General features: G+C 46.3%; 1 protein-coding gene across 1 annotated transcript in view; it reads right to left on the bottom strand.

Annotated features, from left to right (window-relative positions):
• KIF5B (kinesin family member 5B) overlaps nt 1-15,438 on the bottom strand; it is a 120,820-nt gene extending 105,382 nt beyond the window's left edge. Inside the window, exon 1 of the mRNA XM_073581688.1 lies at nt 15,068-15,438. Within this exon, the coding sequence (XP_073437789.1) occupies nt 15,068-15,193 (126 nt within the window). The 5' untranslated portion in view covers nt 15,194-15,438. The remainder of the gene's footprint in view (nt 1-15,067) is intronic.
• Nucleotides 15,439-16,910: the final 1,472 nt, after the last annotated feature.

Genomic DNA, 16,910 nt, shown 5'->3' with positions numbered 1-16,910 from the left:
TTTCAATTAGCTTTATTTCAAGTGACAAAAAAAAGGAAGCAATGAAAAAAAACATCAAAAATACAAGTGACCTGCCAGTGACCTCAGATGCAGATTTCACCTGTGTCAAATCCTGAACAAACACTGAGCCATTCCTGATGTGTGCACATACCCCAAAAAAGAAAAAAAAAAAAAAAAACCTTTGTTTATAGCAACCAATCACAGCGCATCTCCATTGTTCAAAGCTGCTCTACCATTGGTTGTTTTCAGACCATTTTATGACCCCGACATCATACTTATGAAGTTGCAGGCATCTTACAGCACTATTTTTGGACATGACTTTAAAATTTTGTATTCCAAGAGGGATAACTTTTTTCTGCCGACCTACCCAAAATGAGGGCTTTTTTTTTTTTTTTTTTTGCAGGCCAAACTGTCTTTTAGACTATGTGCCCACGTAGCGTTTTATTCCGGACAATAAAAACTGGACACCTTCCCAGAAATCGCGTGTTTTTTTCCCGCGCGATTTCACCGCGATTATGTTTGCGATTTTCGCATGCGATATTCAAGCACTTTCCAAGCGATTTGAAGCATCGCTTGGAAAGTGATTGACAGGTTGGTCACACTCGTCAAACATAGTGTTTGACAAGTGTGACCAGGTTTTTACTATTGAGGCCGCCTATGCGGCATCAGTAGTAAAAGATAGAATGTTAAAAAAAATAAATAAATAAAGAAAATCGGGGTATATTTACCTTCCGACGTCCCGCGCTGCCTTCCCGGCCTCAGCGTTCCCAGCGATGACCTGTGATGACGTTGGTCTCGCGTTACTGTAGCGATCTCACGAGACCGCTAGAGTCACGCCAGACTACGTCATCATAGGACCTTGCCGCAAGGCATTACTGGGAACGCTTAGGCCGGGAATGCAGCGCGGGACGTCGGAAGGTAAATATACCCCGATTTTTTATTCTTTTTTTACAGGGGTATGGTACCCAGGGCCTGGAGGACAGTCTCCTCTCCTCCACACCGTGGGTACCAACCGCACGAGACGCTTAACTTCGCGCATGGTGGGCATAGCCACATGCGGGAAGTAAGCGATTCTCATGCATTCCTATGGGTGCGGAATCACGGCAATTCTTTGCAATTCCGCACAAAAGAACGAGCATGCTGCGATTTTTTCCGCGATGCGATTCTGCCACGGAAAAAAGCGCAGCATTAGCACAGCATGTGCGGAATGCCATAGGAATGCATGGGGGAGTTCTGTACACAATTTTTAAACGTTTTCGCGCCGAAAATTGCGGCAAAAACACTTAAAAATTGCATCGTGGGCACACAGCCTTAAAAGGGAACCTTACAGCTGACACATGCTAACCAAACCACAGGCAGCATGTATCAGGCACTGGCTGCATGATTTCAGCCATGTATTTTTAAAGGGAATCTTCATGTGTGACTAACCTAGAGCCTTAAAGGGAATCTGTCGGTAGGATACACCCGTCTAACCCATTTATGTGGTCATGCAGGGCATAGGAAGCTGAATTGATATCTTGATATCTGCAATTTGTTTTATTCTAGAGAAATCCATGTTTCCATGTAAATAAGATGTTAAGATCTATGTGCCGGACATGGATCTCCCTGAGAATCTGCCAGAGATTATTGTAAATGAAAGAGGGAGCTACCAGTGTGAGACATGTAGACCAGGAGAGCAGACTGTCTGCCATTATGTGGCTCACTCATTTACAATAAGCTCTGGAGGCAGATTCTCGGGGAGATCCATGTCCAGCCCGTAGATCTCAACAGCTCATTGTACAAGTTATGAACATGGATTTCTCTGGAATAAGAAATCAAATTGCTGATATTTTCTTCAGCCTCCAATGACCTACATGGCAATATAGACGGCTTGTCACTTCTTTGTGCGGATTCCACAGTGGTTTGGCACCTGCTCCATGACAGGTGTCAAACTGCAGGGGAAAACCGCAGGCTAATCCACAGATAAGCCGCAGGTCTTTTGACCTGCGGATTTAGACAAATCCGCGCGGAAAATTCTGCAGCAGAATCCGCAACGTGTGCACACACCCTAAGGTCTTCCAGGAATCAAGCCGCCAGAGAGACTAGTTGGACAGGTAGGTCACCGGCAACTTATCTCCACCCGCTACTAATAACTGACAGATTTCTCCTATACAAGTATGCAGGGAAAGACCTGTCATTCCAAAGGAGCAGGCAAGGAGAAACCACTGGGGAGCTGCCTATCCGACTAAGCCTTCGTGCAGCTCATACCCTTGTCAGCTATTAAACTATCAACTTACCAGCAGTAAGGTTCCCTTGAATTACATTATTTTGGAACACAACTTACAGTATAACTTGTATTTACTCGTGTATAAGCAGACTTTTTCCAGCACATTTTTTGTGCTGAAAACGCCCCCTTGGCTTATACATGAGTCATTGTCCCAGAAGCCGGCGGGGGAGGGGGAGCGGCGGGTTACAAGAGACAGGGGCTGCAGCTGTGCCTGCTGCTAAAGAGAAATTAATATTCACTGCACTGGCAATGAACATTCATTTCTCTTATAGTGCACACAGTTACAGTCGCAGCTGTCGGCTTCCAGCAGCTGTGAAAAAAAAAAACAAAAGAAAACCTACTTACCTTCCCTGTGCGCCCTCACATCATTCTGTTCCGGCTTCCAGCAGCTCCTGCGGCCGAGCGATCACGTGTCCCCAGTGAGTGGAGAGAGATGAATATTCATTACCTTAATGCGTGGGGACACGTGAACGCTCGGCCGCAGGAGCTGCTGGAAGCTGACACAAGATGCTGCAAGGGCATGCAGGAATGATAAGTAGGTGGTTTCTTTTTTTATGCTTTTCTCATGGGCAGCAATGCATACAAGGACAGGGACGGGCAGCAATGCATACCCAGCTTATACGCGAATCAATACATTATCCCAGTTTTTCAAGGCCAAATTAGGCTTATACATGAGTATATACGGTATTCATTTTTTTAAATGTAGAGGACTAGGGGAAAAAAAAAACAAAACAAAAAAAAACAGCAAAGCTGCCACTATTTTTGGGATTGTGTTTTTCAGTTTCACAGTTCTAATCACGATCGTCGGGGCCAAGGTCCCAGCAGTCAGACCTCCACTAGTAGATAAAGGTTTAGGCTGGAATAGCCATTAGTACTGACATTAGTTTACATTTTTCCTGAAGGAAAAAAAAAAAAAAACACCTAGTGCAATTTTCAGTTAGACCATTAGAAGTGACAAAAAAAAAAAAAAACAGACTGACCCTATTAAAGTCAATAGGGACCATCTGTTTTCAGTCTTGTGATGGATCCATTACAGCAGTGTGTGGATTGGGCCTTATACAGTGAGAAGGAGCAGCAGAGCTGTGACTGTGCCATGAAATAATCCATCGCTCTCAGCGTCCAGGCCTTGTGTCAAGCACGTCACACTCAGACTTGCTTAGTCAGGATTTAGCCGACAAAAGCGCAGGACACTCCCTGAAGAGAAATGCTATGATTAAAAAGGGGTAAAGTGACAACCTTGAACATTGGAGGGGAAAATATACTGCCCACAGAAAAAACTTCTAAAAACAAAAGCCGATAAATATCTAATAGAGGCAGAAAACAGAGACAAAGTGGCGGCAAACGGAGGACAAGCTATTCATGGATATAGGCGGAGTGCTCAGGACTGGAGGCATATCCCTTATAATACAGGTGAAAGATTAAAAGGGGCTGGGAAACCCCAGGACACAACACGGGACTTCAAAGAGAACTTAGTTGGTGGAGTGAGCACTTGTGATTGAAGTGCAATGTAGGTTTATACGTGTAAGACAGCCATAAAACAACCACGGATCAGCTACATGCAAGATCATCTACTGCCGATTAATGGCCTTTGTATACCGGCCACACTCATCCACTCAGAACAAATCACTAATAGGTCTGTGCGCACATATTTTCGGGAATACGTCCTGTTTACACAGCACAATGTTCTGCTGAGAACAATGATTTATTTTTAATACAGCTAAAAAAAAAAAAAAAAAAAAAGTCAAACCACCCTACAAACAACTGAATTGTTCAATCTCCAAGTGATTGCAGGCCTGATGGGGAACAAGCGTTCCCAATTATCAGCCCATTTAAAAAAGCACAAATGATCATGGATCAGCTCGAAAATGGGCCATAGTAAATTTGTAAAGCATAAAGAAAAACAAAATAAAATTAGTTGAGCAGAAATATAACAGCTTATTAGTTATGACACTGCAAGATCTGTGAACATGGGGTCCAACAAACTATATATTTTTTTAATTGCATTAGGACAAGACACTCCATGAGTTATATATCTCTATCTGTGGAGACTTTTGGTATTCGTGTTAACCCTCTTTTTAGGTACCGTATATACTCGAGTATAAGCTGACCCGAGTATAAGCCGCCCCCTAATTTTGCCACAAAAAAACTGGGAAAACTTATTGACTCGAGTATAAGCCTAGGGTGGGAAATGCTCCATAGATTATTCCCCCATATGGTGTCCCCAGAAGAAGCTCCATAGATTGTTCCCCCATATGCTGCCCCCATTAGAAGCTCCATATTGTTCCCCCATATACTGCCCCCATAAGCAGCTCCATAGATTATTCCCCCATATACTGCCTCCATAAGAAGCTCCATAGATTGTTCCCCCATATACTGCCCCCATTAGAAGCTCCTAAAGATTATTCCCCCATGTGCTGCCGCTGCTGCAGCATGTAAAAATAAAAAAAATGACATACTCACCTCTCCGTCGCTGGGTGTCAGATACTCACCTGTCCTGCGTCCATGGCTGCTCACCGCTATCTGCCACGTCATCAGTCAGTGACGTTCAGACTGCAGGGGGCGCGGCGTGCACTAATCACATCACCGCGCCCTCTGCTGTCTCAAGTCACTGACCGATGACAGACAGCAGCAAGCAGCCATGGACGCAGGACAGGTGAGTATTGCTATACTTACCCGTCCTGACGCTGTCGCTGGAGCCCCCAGCTTCTCCGCGCTCTCTCTTCCTGCGTTCAGCAGTCATGTGATACCGCTCATTAAAACTCATGAATATGCGCATATTCATGAGTTTTAATGAGCGGTACCACGTGACCGCTGAAGGCAGGAACAGAGAGCGCGGAGAAGCTGGGGGCTCAAGAGACAGCGTCAGGACGGGTAAGTATGACCTGACACCCCCGCCCCCTCTCCCCCTCCGACCCCCCGGTGTATATGACTCGAATATAAGCCGAGAGGGGGACTTTCAGCCCAAAAAAACGGGCTGAAAATCTCGGCTTATATTCGAGTATATACGGTAATGAATTTATTGTCCACCTTTATTACACAGAGTGTTTTCTACCTTCTGCATGGTTAAATATTTCTATTTGAGGGGGTGTATTTTTTCTCACTCTGGTATGCTGTTTACATGGACCTAGGGTCATTTTCCCATTGTGGAGTGTTTAGTGGTAGGTGGTTTGCTCTATTATGAGCTTTGTGCAATGTGTATATATGTCATATGTTTGACCATTTTTAATGTTTTTAACAATTTTTTGTCTGTTTTTCTGTGTTGAATAAAATTTGAATTGTTTATGCTATCTCCTGCCTAGGGTGATCCCCTGCTTTGTGGCCTATTTCTTTTTTCTTTGTTCGTTCATTCAGGTTAGGACACTGTAGTCAGGCCAGGTCTTCTCATCCAAGTACAATGAAATCATGAATCGATCCTCACAAGGGTGCAACCTGTCAATCAGCCGCTAATATAGCTCCCTGTGACTTTGCTCATTAGACCCTACAGCTACCAAGTGTCACAATTTTACCCATTCATTCAGAATCTTTATTTAGCATTCAGAAGAAAAATGCTTGGACGGCATCATTTCATGTAGTACAAGTAGGTCAACTTCTCAGAAAACTCATCTACCAAACCATGTAAAGAACAGGCAGATCACACTTCTGAGAGATCAGTGAAGATTCCTGCAGTTATTAGCTGCTCTTCCCATCTGCAGAGCTTTCTTGGTCATGAAAGGACAGGACATTGTGGTCCAACTACTGCACACAATGACCAACTAAGTTACATTACTACATGTCCGCTGCCTAAGGCTGTGTGCCCACGATGTGATTTTTAAGCGTTTTTGCCGCGATTTTCGGCGCAAAAACGTTTAAAAATCTTGTGCATGACGCACCCCATGCATTCCTATGGCATTCCGCACATGCTGTGCTAATGCTGCGCTTTTTTCCGCTGCGGAATCGCATCGCGGGGAAAAAAAAAAAAAAAAAAAAAAGAAAAAAATCGCAGCATGCTCATTCTTTTGTGCGGAATCGCAAAGAATTGCCGCGATTCCGCACCCATAGGAATGCATGAGAATCGCTTACTTCCCGCATGTGGCTATGCCCACCATGCGGGAAGTTAAGCGTCTCATGTGCGGTTGGTACCCACGGTGTGGAGGAGAGGAGACTGTCCTCCAGGCCCTGGGTACCATACCCCTGTAAAAAAAAAAAAAAAAAAAAAAAAAAAAAAAAGATCGGGGTATATTTACCTTCCGGCGTCCCGCGCAGCCTCCCCGGGCCTCAGCATTCCCAGTAATGCCTTGCGGCAAGGTCCTATGATGACGTAGTCTCGCGTGACTATAGCGGTCTCGTGAGATCGCTATAGCAACGCAAGACCAACGTCATCACAGGTCTCGCAAGGCATCGCTGGGAGCGTCGCTGAGGCTGCGCGGGACGTCGGAAGGTAAATATACCCCGATTTTTTATTCTTTTATCATTTCTATTGATGACGCATAGGCGGCCTCAATAGTAAAAAGCTGGTCACACTTGTCAAACACTATGTTTGATGAGTGTGACCAACCTGTCAATCACTTTCCAAGCGATGCTTCAAATCACTTGGAAAGTGCTTGAATATCGCACGAGAAAATCGCAGCAAAATCGGACATAATGGCGGTAAAATCGCGCAGGGGGAAAAAAACGCGAGATTTCTGGGAAGGAGTCCGGTTTTCAGTGTCCGGATTTAAACACAACATGGGCACATAGCCTAAAATACTGCAGCAGTTGGTAGCAGACCTGTCAGCATGGATGTGTCCTCTATTCCAGGTTGAATATATATATATATATATATATATATATATATATATATATATATAGCTTTCCTAGATTACAGAATAATCTGTAATCCTAGGATTCAGGTGACGGCCATGTATTCACAGAACAATATGCTCTTTAACAAGTGACAGGCCACCGAGAAAAATAAATTAATAACTTGCTGCCTGACAGGGGAGGGGGCACATTTAACATTGCTATTTTACTCTAATATGTCCCATATTTCTCAAATGTAGTAACATTCACTTCACTGCACCAATAAACAAAGTATCCAGTTACATTTTTACATGTTCTATCATTTTTTTTTATATATGCGGTAGGTCACATTAAAAAATACTTCACAGGAATCCTTGTCACATATGTAAGAGGAAAGTGTTCTTTTTATGAGCCACTTCTCCCCCATGCCTTTTGAACTCATCTTTCACTCAATAAAACAGCTAAAATCAAACTTGCTCAAGACAAGACAGACTTCCACCAAACTAAGGGATCAACTTACAGTTGCCTCTTGAAGTCTATGGAATGGGCAAGTATGAGATGCAAAAAGGAGTAAAGTGACAGAGGGGGCTAGAAAGAAAGAAAAAAAAAAAAAAAGGCTGGAAGTCATAGCGAAAAGTCACCTGAAATTATAGGCACGCTTTAAGAAGTTATAAAAGACACACCTAAATATCAAAACAATATGATAAAATAAACCTGAAGGAGATCACAAGTACAGTACTTAGTAGAGACGTGTCAACTCACAGCAGCTGCCCTACAACCCAGCCCACTTATTTTAACTGTTGTACATTATCATTATATACCAGTGTAGTTAAAGAATGCATATAATACAATACAAATTTAATTAAAAAAAAAAAAAAAAGGTGCAACTATTTTAAATAAAAATGGTCATCTGGTCAATAGTATCAGCTTTTGCTGCTTTAATCTGGCTGCTCCCATGAGTATTCAGCTTGCTTGTCTTTGTTTTGTTGCCATACATTTCTAGAGATATCGGCAATTCTATTTAGCTCTAATTTTCATAGTCTTTACCAAGGTGGGGGGGGGGGGGGGCTACATGGTAATTTAGAGCAGTCTAAAAGGCACCATAATAAAATCCTGTGAGTAGAGCACTCTTGGTAAAGACCAGGAAAATTAGCACTGAACAAAAAAGGTCCCCATATGCAACCAAATGGCGGATTGAAAGAAAAGAAAAACAATACTCAGGGGGCAGCAGGACCGCCACAAGAGTCTGCTCTAAATTTTGAAGAAAAAAAAAAAAAAAGCAATGAGTCTGGTACTGATTCAGCATGTGAAAATCCTGCCAAACAAGCCAATTCTAAAAATATATCTTATAGAGCAGGGTTCCCCAACTCCGGTCCTCAAGGCCCACCAACAGGTCAGGTTTTCAGGATTTCGCGTGTATTGTACAGGTGATGCAATTATCACCTGGGCAATACTAAGGAAATCCTGAAAACATGACCTGTTGGTGGGCCTTGAGGACCGGAGTTGGGGAACCATGTTAAAGAGAATGGAGAATCATGCATATATTTTAGGGAGCTTTTCCCAAAGTATAAGCCTAATATATTGCCCAGAGACTGATGGAAACCAATCAGGGCGAGTTCACAAGCTGCATGCCGATGTAAATTCAAATACAAAATAAAAGAAAAGTTATATTATTCATGCAGCAGATTCGAGGGGGAAAAAAACAAAACACTTTTCTTTACCAATTTAAAATGGCAATTTGAAAAGCCTCATTGAATTGAAAGGGAAATATCTTTTTACATGGAAAATCCACACCCTTTCCACAGGAGGAGAATAATAAAGGAAGGCACACAATGCCAGACTTCTACACTTTCTTTAGAGTAGTTGCGTTGCTATAAAAAAAATAATCAAGTTGCGTCTTGGCAGATCATTCTTCCATCTGTTTTATTTCTCTATTCTCATCACAGACGGATTTATATTCTGTCAATTTTGTTTTTTTAAAACGATGCATTAGTAAATGTGCAAACCTCAAAAACAATCTTGCAGAAGGAAAACTATCTTGAAGCTAATAGGAGGTGCGAGTCAAGATTTAGGTTTTATAATGCTTTGCTCATAATTTGGACAGAAGATAAAACCTCGCACTGCAGGAAATGTGCATCCAGAGTACAAGTTTGTTTCGGCTGCTGGCTCAGCCACAATTACTGCAGGCGATGATTAAATCCAGCCAGAGCATGGGACACATCACTGCACAAATCTATTGAAGAGCAATAACTGTGACCAGACAGGAGGTTACTGCCGGGTAGACCCCACCAGCACCCAAACAAGGCATGGGATGAGACTAGTGACCATGCCTATAGATGGCACAGGCACATCCCTTAGCAAAACTTCACATTAATCTTAAAGGGTAGCCTCATCTTATTAAACAGTTAAAATTTCAAAGTGCTTGTAAAAAATAATAACTTGACAATTTAACTTGTAATAAAAATCCTGTCAATTCACAAGAAAGGAGGGACTTCTAATTCCGTGTGCTGCTCATTGCCAAGTTTACAGGCAACCAGCGGTGGCCGGTCTCCTAGGGAAGGAGCGCATGCTACCAAGTGCCACTCTGAAGCTGGACGATCACTGGATCCGGCTATCTTCAGTGCTCCGCTGATGCTGCAGCGGCAAAGCCATTTCTGCTTGCAGCATCCGAGGGCGCCTAGTTTGTGTCAGCCATGACGCCACTTGAACTGTTAATCATCAGAAAAGCATCTGACGAAAACCCCTTTAAATACTACAGTTTAGGCATCTCATCTGCTCTACAATAATAAAAAAAATAAAAAAAAAATTAAGCAGCAGGAAAGCAGTATTTACACATACAAGTGAACTGAGCGAGGTCACACACGTGTGGCTGGAAGTATGAAAATCACAATTGTGGTCGCATGACTGCCCACTCTTGGCATCAATACCGGCGAATCCCAATGACATAAGGTGTGCGTGATGTGAGGATTCCGAGGTTTGAAGTCACATATAATGATTGCAGTCTTTTAGTAAAAGACCAGACAACCCCTTTGAGTGTACAGTAACATCTACATGCTCTCCAAGCAAAAACACTGTCCCTACCACAATGCCAGCATTGGCTGGTCCTATATTACATCTTCGTGCCACCTACACATTGAACAATCCACATGAGTCACTGGACCAGGCGCCACCACTTGTAATGCTCAGGTGGCCATTGCATTCATTTACATAGTGGGCAGTTGTGAGCAAGTTTTGCTCCAAAGATTGATAAATCTTTGACAAGTATAACTGCTACAAGATCAATGCTATGCAGGGATTGTCTGGCACAGCTGGCTGCCACAGCATCAGGAGGGGAACCGTGCTAATGCGATAGCGTCTACACCTCTGCCAGGACATGTGCCTGATCATCAGGTAAGCTTTGATGGGTTTTCCTCAGCGCCAATCACCTCCTGATGCCAGAAGTAATTATGGCAAGTTGTATTTAGCAGAGAGATTCATAGTTTCATTATTTTTAAGGTTGAAGGTAGACAAATCCACCAACATGTTGATACAGATGGAAACAGAAAAAAAAAAAAAAAACCATGAGGCAGATGCTAATTGCCCCATATTAGGGGGAAAAAAATCCTTCCCTTCCCAACTGCACATAAATAGGGCAATCAGAATAGTTCACCGGATCAATGTCCCATCCCAGAATCTAGTGCTCATAACGTTATATTTTTCAAGAAAGGCATCCGGGACTCATACTTTTGCAGTGAATCAACCATTACAACATCATTTGGCAGTGAGTTCCACAATATCACTGCTCTTACTGTAAAGAATCCGCGTCTGTGACGACTATGATTGAACCTCCCTTTCTCTAGATGTAGAGGATGCCCCCTTGTTATTATTACAGGCCAAGATGTAAAATGATCATTATACAGGTCCCTGTACTGTCCCCTTATATCTGCACATTGTAATAAGATCGCCACTAATCTGTCATTTTTCCAAACTAGTCACCCGTCTTGATATTGCAGTTCACCAATTCCCTTAACCTCATTCGCTCTTCTCTGCACCGGCTCCAGTTCAGCTATGTCCTTGTTATACACTGGAGCCCCAGACTGTACCCAGTATCTAAGTGTGGCCGCACTGGAGGCTTGTATAGATGCAAAGCTATATTCTCGTCATGATCATCTATGACTATTTATGCGTCCTATGACTTTACTGTCCTTGGCAGCAGCTGCCTGGCACTGGTCACTTAAGTCTAGGTTACCATATACCCATGTCTTGCTCAGTGACAGTTTTACCATTTAGTACATAATGATGACTGTCTGGACTCTATACAACTGCGGCGGCGGCTGTGAGAAGCATTAGCCCTGCATTGTTTACATACAGAGGCTGCAAACTTTCTATTCACAGACAGCAAAGATCACCAGACAACAATTAAGCTGCATTTATACAAGAGTGGTAAAGCTGTCTGCGCTGGCAGATCACAGTATGTCATCCTTTTGGAGCAGTGACTCTACAATAATGACGAGATGAGAGAGATGACTAACAAGGACGAGCACACCCAGGTATTACAGCTTAGATATCCGCTTTCACAACCCTGCAGCGAGAATACAGGAGGGATCAAAAAATCCCACAGGTGACCGCAGCTATTCACCACTGCCAATAACAATGCAGTGATACATGGCAGCAGGCGTCGTGTCTACCATTTGAGAAGGCACATCACCAGGATGACATAAAATGAAAGAAGCCTCCTGTGTTGTAGCTGCATTTCACAGGCCAGACACAGGGCCGCATCACCTGATCACTAAGTAACGAGAATGCAGAGCCATAAGCAGGGAACACCTGGGCTCGGCCCCCCGCTCTTTGCCAGATCAAGCACAATCTGCTCCTCCTAAGAGCAGACAATCTCCTTTATGGCAAAAACCAGAAGATAAAGAATTTATCCAAATCTCCACGGCGTCTGCTGCCCGCAAAGAGTCGGTACACACGTCAGTCAAGATGAATATGCCACCGCTATAATAAACGCACGGCACTGCCCAACGGTGTAAACACCGATTTATATAGCTTCATGCACCGACCTTCTGTCATACATGGATAGATAGGAGACAAATGCAATGCTCAGACATTGGACGATGACCCCAAACTTTCCCTTCTGGACAGCTTGAATTGGCTCTCGAAATCTGCTACCCATGTGCTCACCCCCAGTATGTTCACTTTCTATAGAGGGAGACTGCAAGAATACATAATTTACTCTGAAACCAATAAATAGAATTTAAAAGGAATCTGTAATTAAATTTTTTTCAACACCATCTAAGAGCAGCATGATGTAGGGGCAAAGTCCCCAATTCCAGCAATATGTCACTTACTGGCCTGCATGCTGCAGTTTTGATAAAAATAAATGCAGATCTAGCAGTTCTGTAAATGCTGAGCTCTGGATATTCCCACCCCATCTTGAGAAGGGGAGAGATACTTCTTGCCATTATGCTGCACAGAACAAGTGAATAGTGCTGAGGAGTTGTAGTATGGGATGTATCTTTAAAGGGGGATGTCTAGGACTTGAAAACCTGCCAAAGAACATGAAATGTGCAATGGTTATTTTAATATGCCCATTCAACCCCCTTTCCAGTGTCCTCTGTTCCTGCAGCAAAGATGTTAGGACCGTCTTTCATGACCACTGCTGTCAATCACTGCTCTCAGTTCTGATGCCAGCATGTACGGCACATGAAATGGAGCATGGGACGCCATCACTGCATTAGCCAGTCTGTGAAAATATCCCAGGAATCCCCTTTAAGAAGGCACTAAATCAAATTTAAGAAAGGAGGTAGCACTGATCAGAGTCACACATGTGAATGTAACATTGTACTAAAGGCAGATGTGCGAGAAAGTGTGGTTGACAGCAGAGAACAATAGAATAAACTGCACCCCGACTTTAGGTTTTAATGCCCCTTTGATAGAAAAAGGAACATTTACACCCTGGGTGGATTGTGTATAATTTGGGAAAAATTATGGCAAGATCATCCGTGACGCCAGTGAGTGGAAGGATCTCCTGGTGATGTCACAAGTCACAACACAAGCAGCAAGAGTAAATTAATGTAATCTAGGAAAATATTCTTTAGCAAATGTCTAGAAAACGTATCTTGGGACTAGACTGGCACCGGGCTCAGCATTTATGAGTGATGGCAGCATAGAACCCTCCGTCATGCTTGTCTGGCAGTGAGAGAATTTAGGACGTGCCCAATCATCACCCACCCATAGTGACAGCGACACAAGTCACTGTCAGGACCACCCCAATCAGTGAGAAGCGGTGTCAAGCCATCCCCCAGAGAGACAATCACCACCAAGTGCAAGCACTGCACGCCAATCTGAAGTGGCACAATACAGGAACAATCAAATTCACATGGATGCCAGTCTACAACACGCACAGACTTTAGTCTGTAAGCTAGACAGCGGGCACCGCACGGATACCACCCATACAAGCTGCAAGGGTACCCGGAGGTAATGGTGGCACCTAGTGACAGGGTGAACAGCTGCCAGGCTGGAGGATGGGCACAGCCCACAGTATCAGCAGGAGGCATCACAACAATGCCACTGTGACATTAGCCAGTGGGCACTACATGGATGTCACCCACATATATCCCCGGCCATGGAAACCAGGGGAAGGACCTCACCCCAGTCTGTGGGTGACATCTACCGTGCCATCAGTGACAGGACAGCCAGGATTTGCAGCATCTCATGAAGCAAGGCCTGGGGGGGCACGACGGTCCCTGGCCACAGCCTCGGGGGGAGCACAGCCTCAGGGGGCCCAGCCCCTGAACACAGCCTCGGGGGAGCACAGCCTCAGGGGGCCCAGCCCCTGAACACAGCCTCGGGGGAGCACAGCCTCAGGGGGCCCAGCCCCTGAACACAGCCTCGGGGGAGCACAGCCTCAGGGGGCCCAGCCCCTGAACACAGCCTCGGGGGAGCACAGCCTCAGGGGGCCCAGCCCCTGAACACAGCCTCGGGGGAGCACAGCCTCAGGGGGCCCAGCCCCTGAACACAGCCTCGGGGGAGCACAGCCTCAGGGGGCCCAGCCCCTGAACACAGCCTCGGGGGAGCACAGCCTCAGGGGGCCCAGCCCCTGAACACAGCCTCGGGGGAGCACAGCCTCAGGGGGCCCAGCCCCTGAACACAGCCTCGGGGGAGCACAGCCTCAGGGGGCCCAGCCCCTGAACACAGCCTCGGGGGAGCACAGCCTCAGGGGGCCCAGCCCCTGAACACAGCCTCGGGGGAGCACAGCCTCAGGGGGCCCAGCCCCTGAACACAGCCTCGGGGGAGCACAGCCTCAGGGGGCCCAGCCCCTGAACACAGCCTCGGGGGAGCACAGCCTCAGGGGGCCCAGCCCCTGAACACAGCCTCGGGGGAGCACAGCCTCAGGGAGCCCAGCCCCTGAACACAGCCTCGGGGGAGCACAGCCTCAGGGGGCCCAGCCCCTGAACACAGCCTCGGGGGAGCACAGCCTCAGGGGGCCCAGCCCCTGAACACAGCCTCGGGGGGAGCACAGCCTCAGGGGGCCCAGCCCCTGAACACAGCCTCGGGGGGAGCACAGCCTCAGGGGGCCCAGCCCCTGAACACAGCCTCGGGGGAGCACAGCCTCAGGGGGCCCAGCCCCTGAACACAGCCTCGGGGGAGCACAGCCTCAGGGGGCCCAGCCCCTGAACACAGCCTCGGGGGAGCACAGCCTCAGGGGGCCCAGCCCCTGAACACAGCCTCGGGGGGAGCACAGCCTCAGGGGGCCCAGCCCCTGAACACAGCCTCGGGGGGAGCACAGCCTCAGGGGGCCCAGCCCCTGAACACAGCCTCGGGGGGAGCACAGCCTCAGGGGGCCCAGCCCCTGAACACAGCCTCGGGGGAGCACAGCCTCAGGGGGCCCAGCCCCTGAACACAGCCTCGGGGGAGCACAGCCTCAGGGGGCCCAGCCCCTGAACACAGCCTCGGGGGAGCACAGCCTCAGGGGGCCCAGCCCCTGAACACAGCCTCGGGATCCCCTGGCCACAGCCTCGGGGGGAGCACAGTGTTGTGTATGGCGGCATTGACACTCACCGCGATCACCACCGTGTCCTCTGACTGGAACTTGGCCACGTACTTGTCGCCTCTCGTCACCTCGGAGTCGTTCAGAGGCCTGAAGCGGCACATCACTTTGATGCTGCACTCTGCCGGGTCGGCCATCTTGTCCGCTGTCTCCTCTGCCTCACGCCCCGGACGTGTGTCCGGCAACAAAAAAAAATAGTCGGGAGTGGACCGGGTGATGCGTTCAAAACGGCGAACAAGCTACAAGCACCGCAGCCTCTCCCCAGGCCCGGTCCGTGCTCCACCAAGCAGCTCAGTGGGCGGAGGAATGAAGCTCCTCACTTCCCATCCAATATGGCAGCCATGGCGGAGGCCGGCGGTGACGCTCCCTGCTCCTCCTCTCCTGCCGGCGGTTAACTGGGGATGACGTCATGTTCGCCCACACAGGGTTCGCCCTAAAGATTACTGCGCATGCGTTAAAGGAGCTGCCGAGCGCTTAGACAGGGAGTGCGAGGCTAGAGTCTGCGAGCGCTAGAGGCAGAGAGCGTGAGGAGAAAACGTCCCCGTCATCCTCGGTATTGTGACAGCGGCGGCCGCCATTTTCCTGTAGTGCAGTGTCGCTAATGTTAATATGAGACTATAATAACACGTCCCTTATGATGGAGACAAGAAGGAAAGAAAACTACTCGGAAGAGAGACGGGAATTTTTTTTGACTCCCTATTCGGTGCATTGTTAAATCTCACCCTAGATAGTGTCTGTCATATTTGTTTGTTTGTTTTTTAACCTGTTATTGACCAGGCACATTTTTGTATTTTTCGTAGATGTGGTTTTAAGAACTCTAAAAATTATTTTCCTTCTGATAGTCAAATAGTTTTCCCTCTTTTTTATGGTGATAAATGGAGCCTAATTTTTATATCACCTTTATATTCAGATTTTTATTTATTTTTTGCCAATATTGGGAGGCAGGGATGTAAAGAAAAAAAGCCATATCTGACAGTTTATTATTGTTGCTTTTTTATTTTATTTATACAAAAGACGTTTTTAATTGTGTTCCCCTTTCCATGACAATAACTGGTATAAATTGGACACGTGTTGTTGTTTTTTCCAAGTCTCTTATTTATTTGTTACTTTATTTTCCATATTATCTCCTATAAGACCAATACTGACCATATGGGGGGAGGTGTGAGTGATTGTGGCAAGGGGGGGGGGCAGTTCAACCATTGAAGGGGTATTCCCATCTCCAAGATCCTACCTCAATATGTAGTAGGTGTAATAACATTAATATTAGCAAATTCCTCCAATTAGAAATGTAGTACAGTTCTCCTGATTAGCTGTGTCGCTTTCCCCATGTGCAAGTGTTGCAGTAGCTTAGGTTCTACTACTTATTGGGATGTGAATACTCCTTTAAATACATTGTTATAATAGCTGATTTCCCCTATAACTGAGGCTGTCATATTAACCCCAGTTACACCACTCCAGTCTGTCCTCAATTCTGCCGCCCGACTAATCCACCTCTCTCCTCGCTACTCCCCTGATTCTCCCCTCTGCAAATCCCTCCATTGGCTCCCAATTCCCCAACGAATCCAGTTCAAACTACTAACACTGACCTACAAAGCCATCCACAACTTTTCCCCTCCCTATATCTCTGAACTAATCTCCCAATATCTTCCCTCACGTAATCTTCGATCCTCCCAAGATCTCCTACTCTCCTCCACACTTAGGCTAGATTCACACTAGCTTATTTTCCACGCAGCGCTCGGCGCCGCTAAGCCCCGGCTCCCTGCCCACCCCATCCGGTCATCGCCGCCTACTATCGCACACGGCTGCATGCGATCTGCGCACCCTATCTTTAGCATAGGGTGCGCAGACCGTGCG

The sequence above is a fragment of the Dendrobates tinctorius genome, unplaced genomic scaffold (genome assembly GCF_039654945.1).
Source record: "Dendrobates tinctorius isolate UK_male_01 unplaced genomic scaffold, ASM3965494v1 ptg000070l, whole genome shotgun sequence".
NCBI classification, from domain to species: Eukaryota; Metazoa; Chordata; class Amphibia; order Anura; family Dendrobatidae; genus Dendrobates; species Dendrobates tinctorius.
This window is presented reverse-complemented; position numbering and strand designations above follow the sequence as displayed.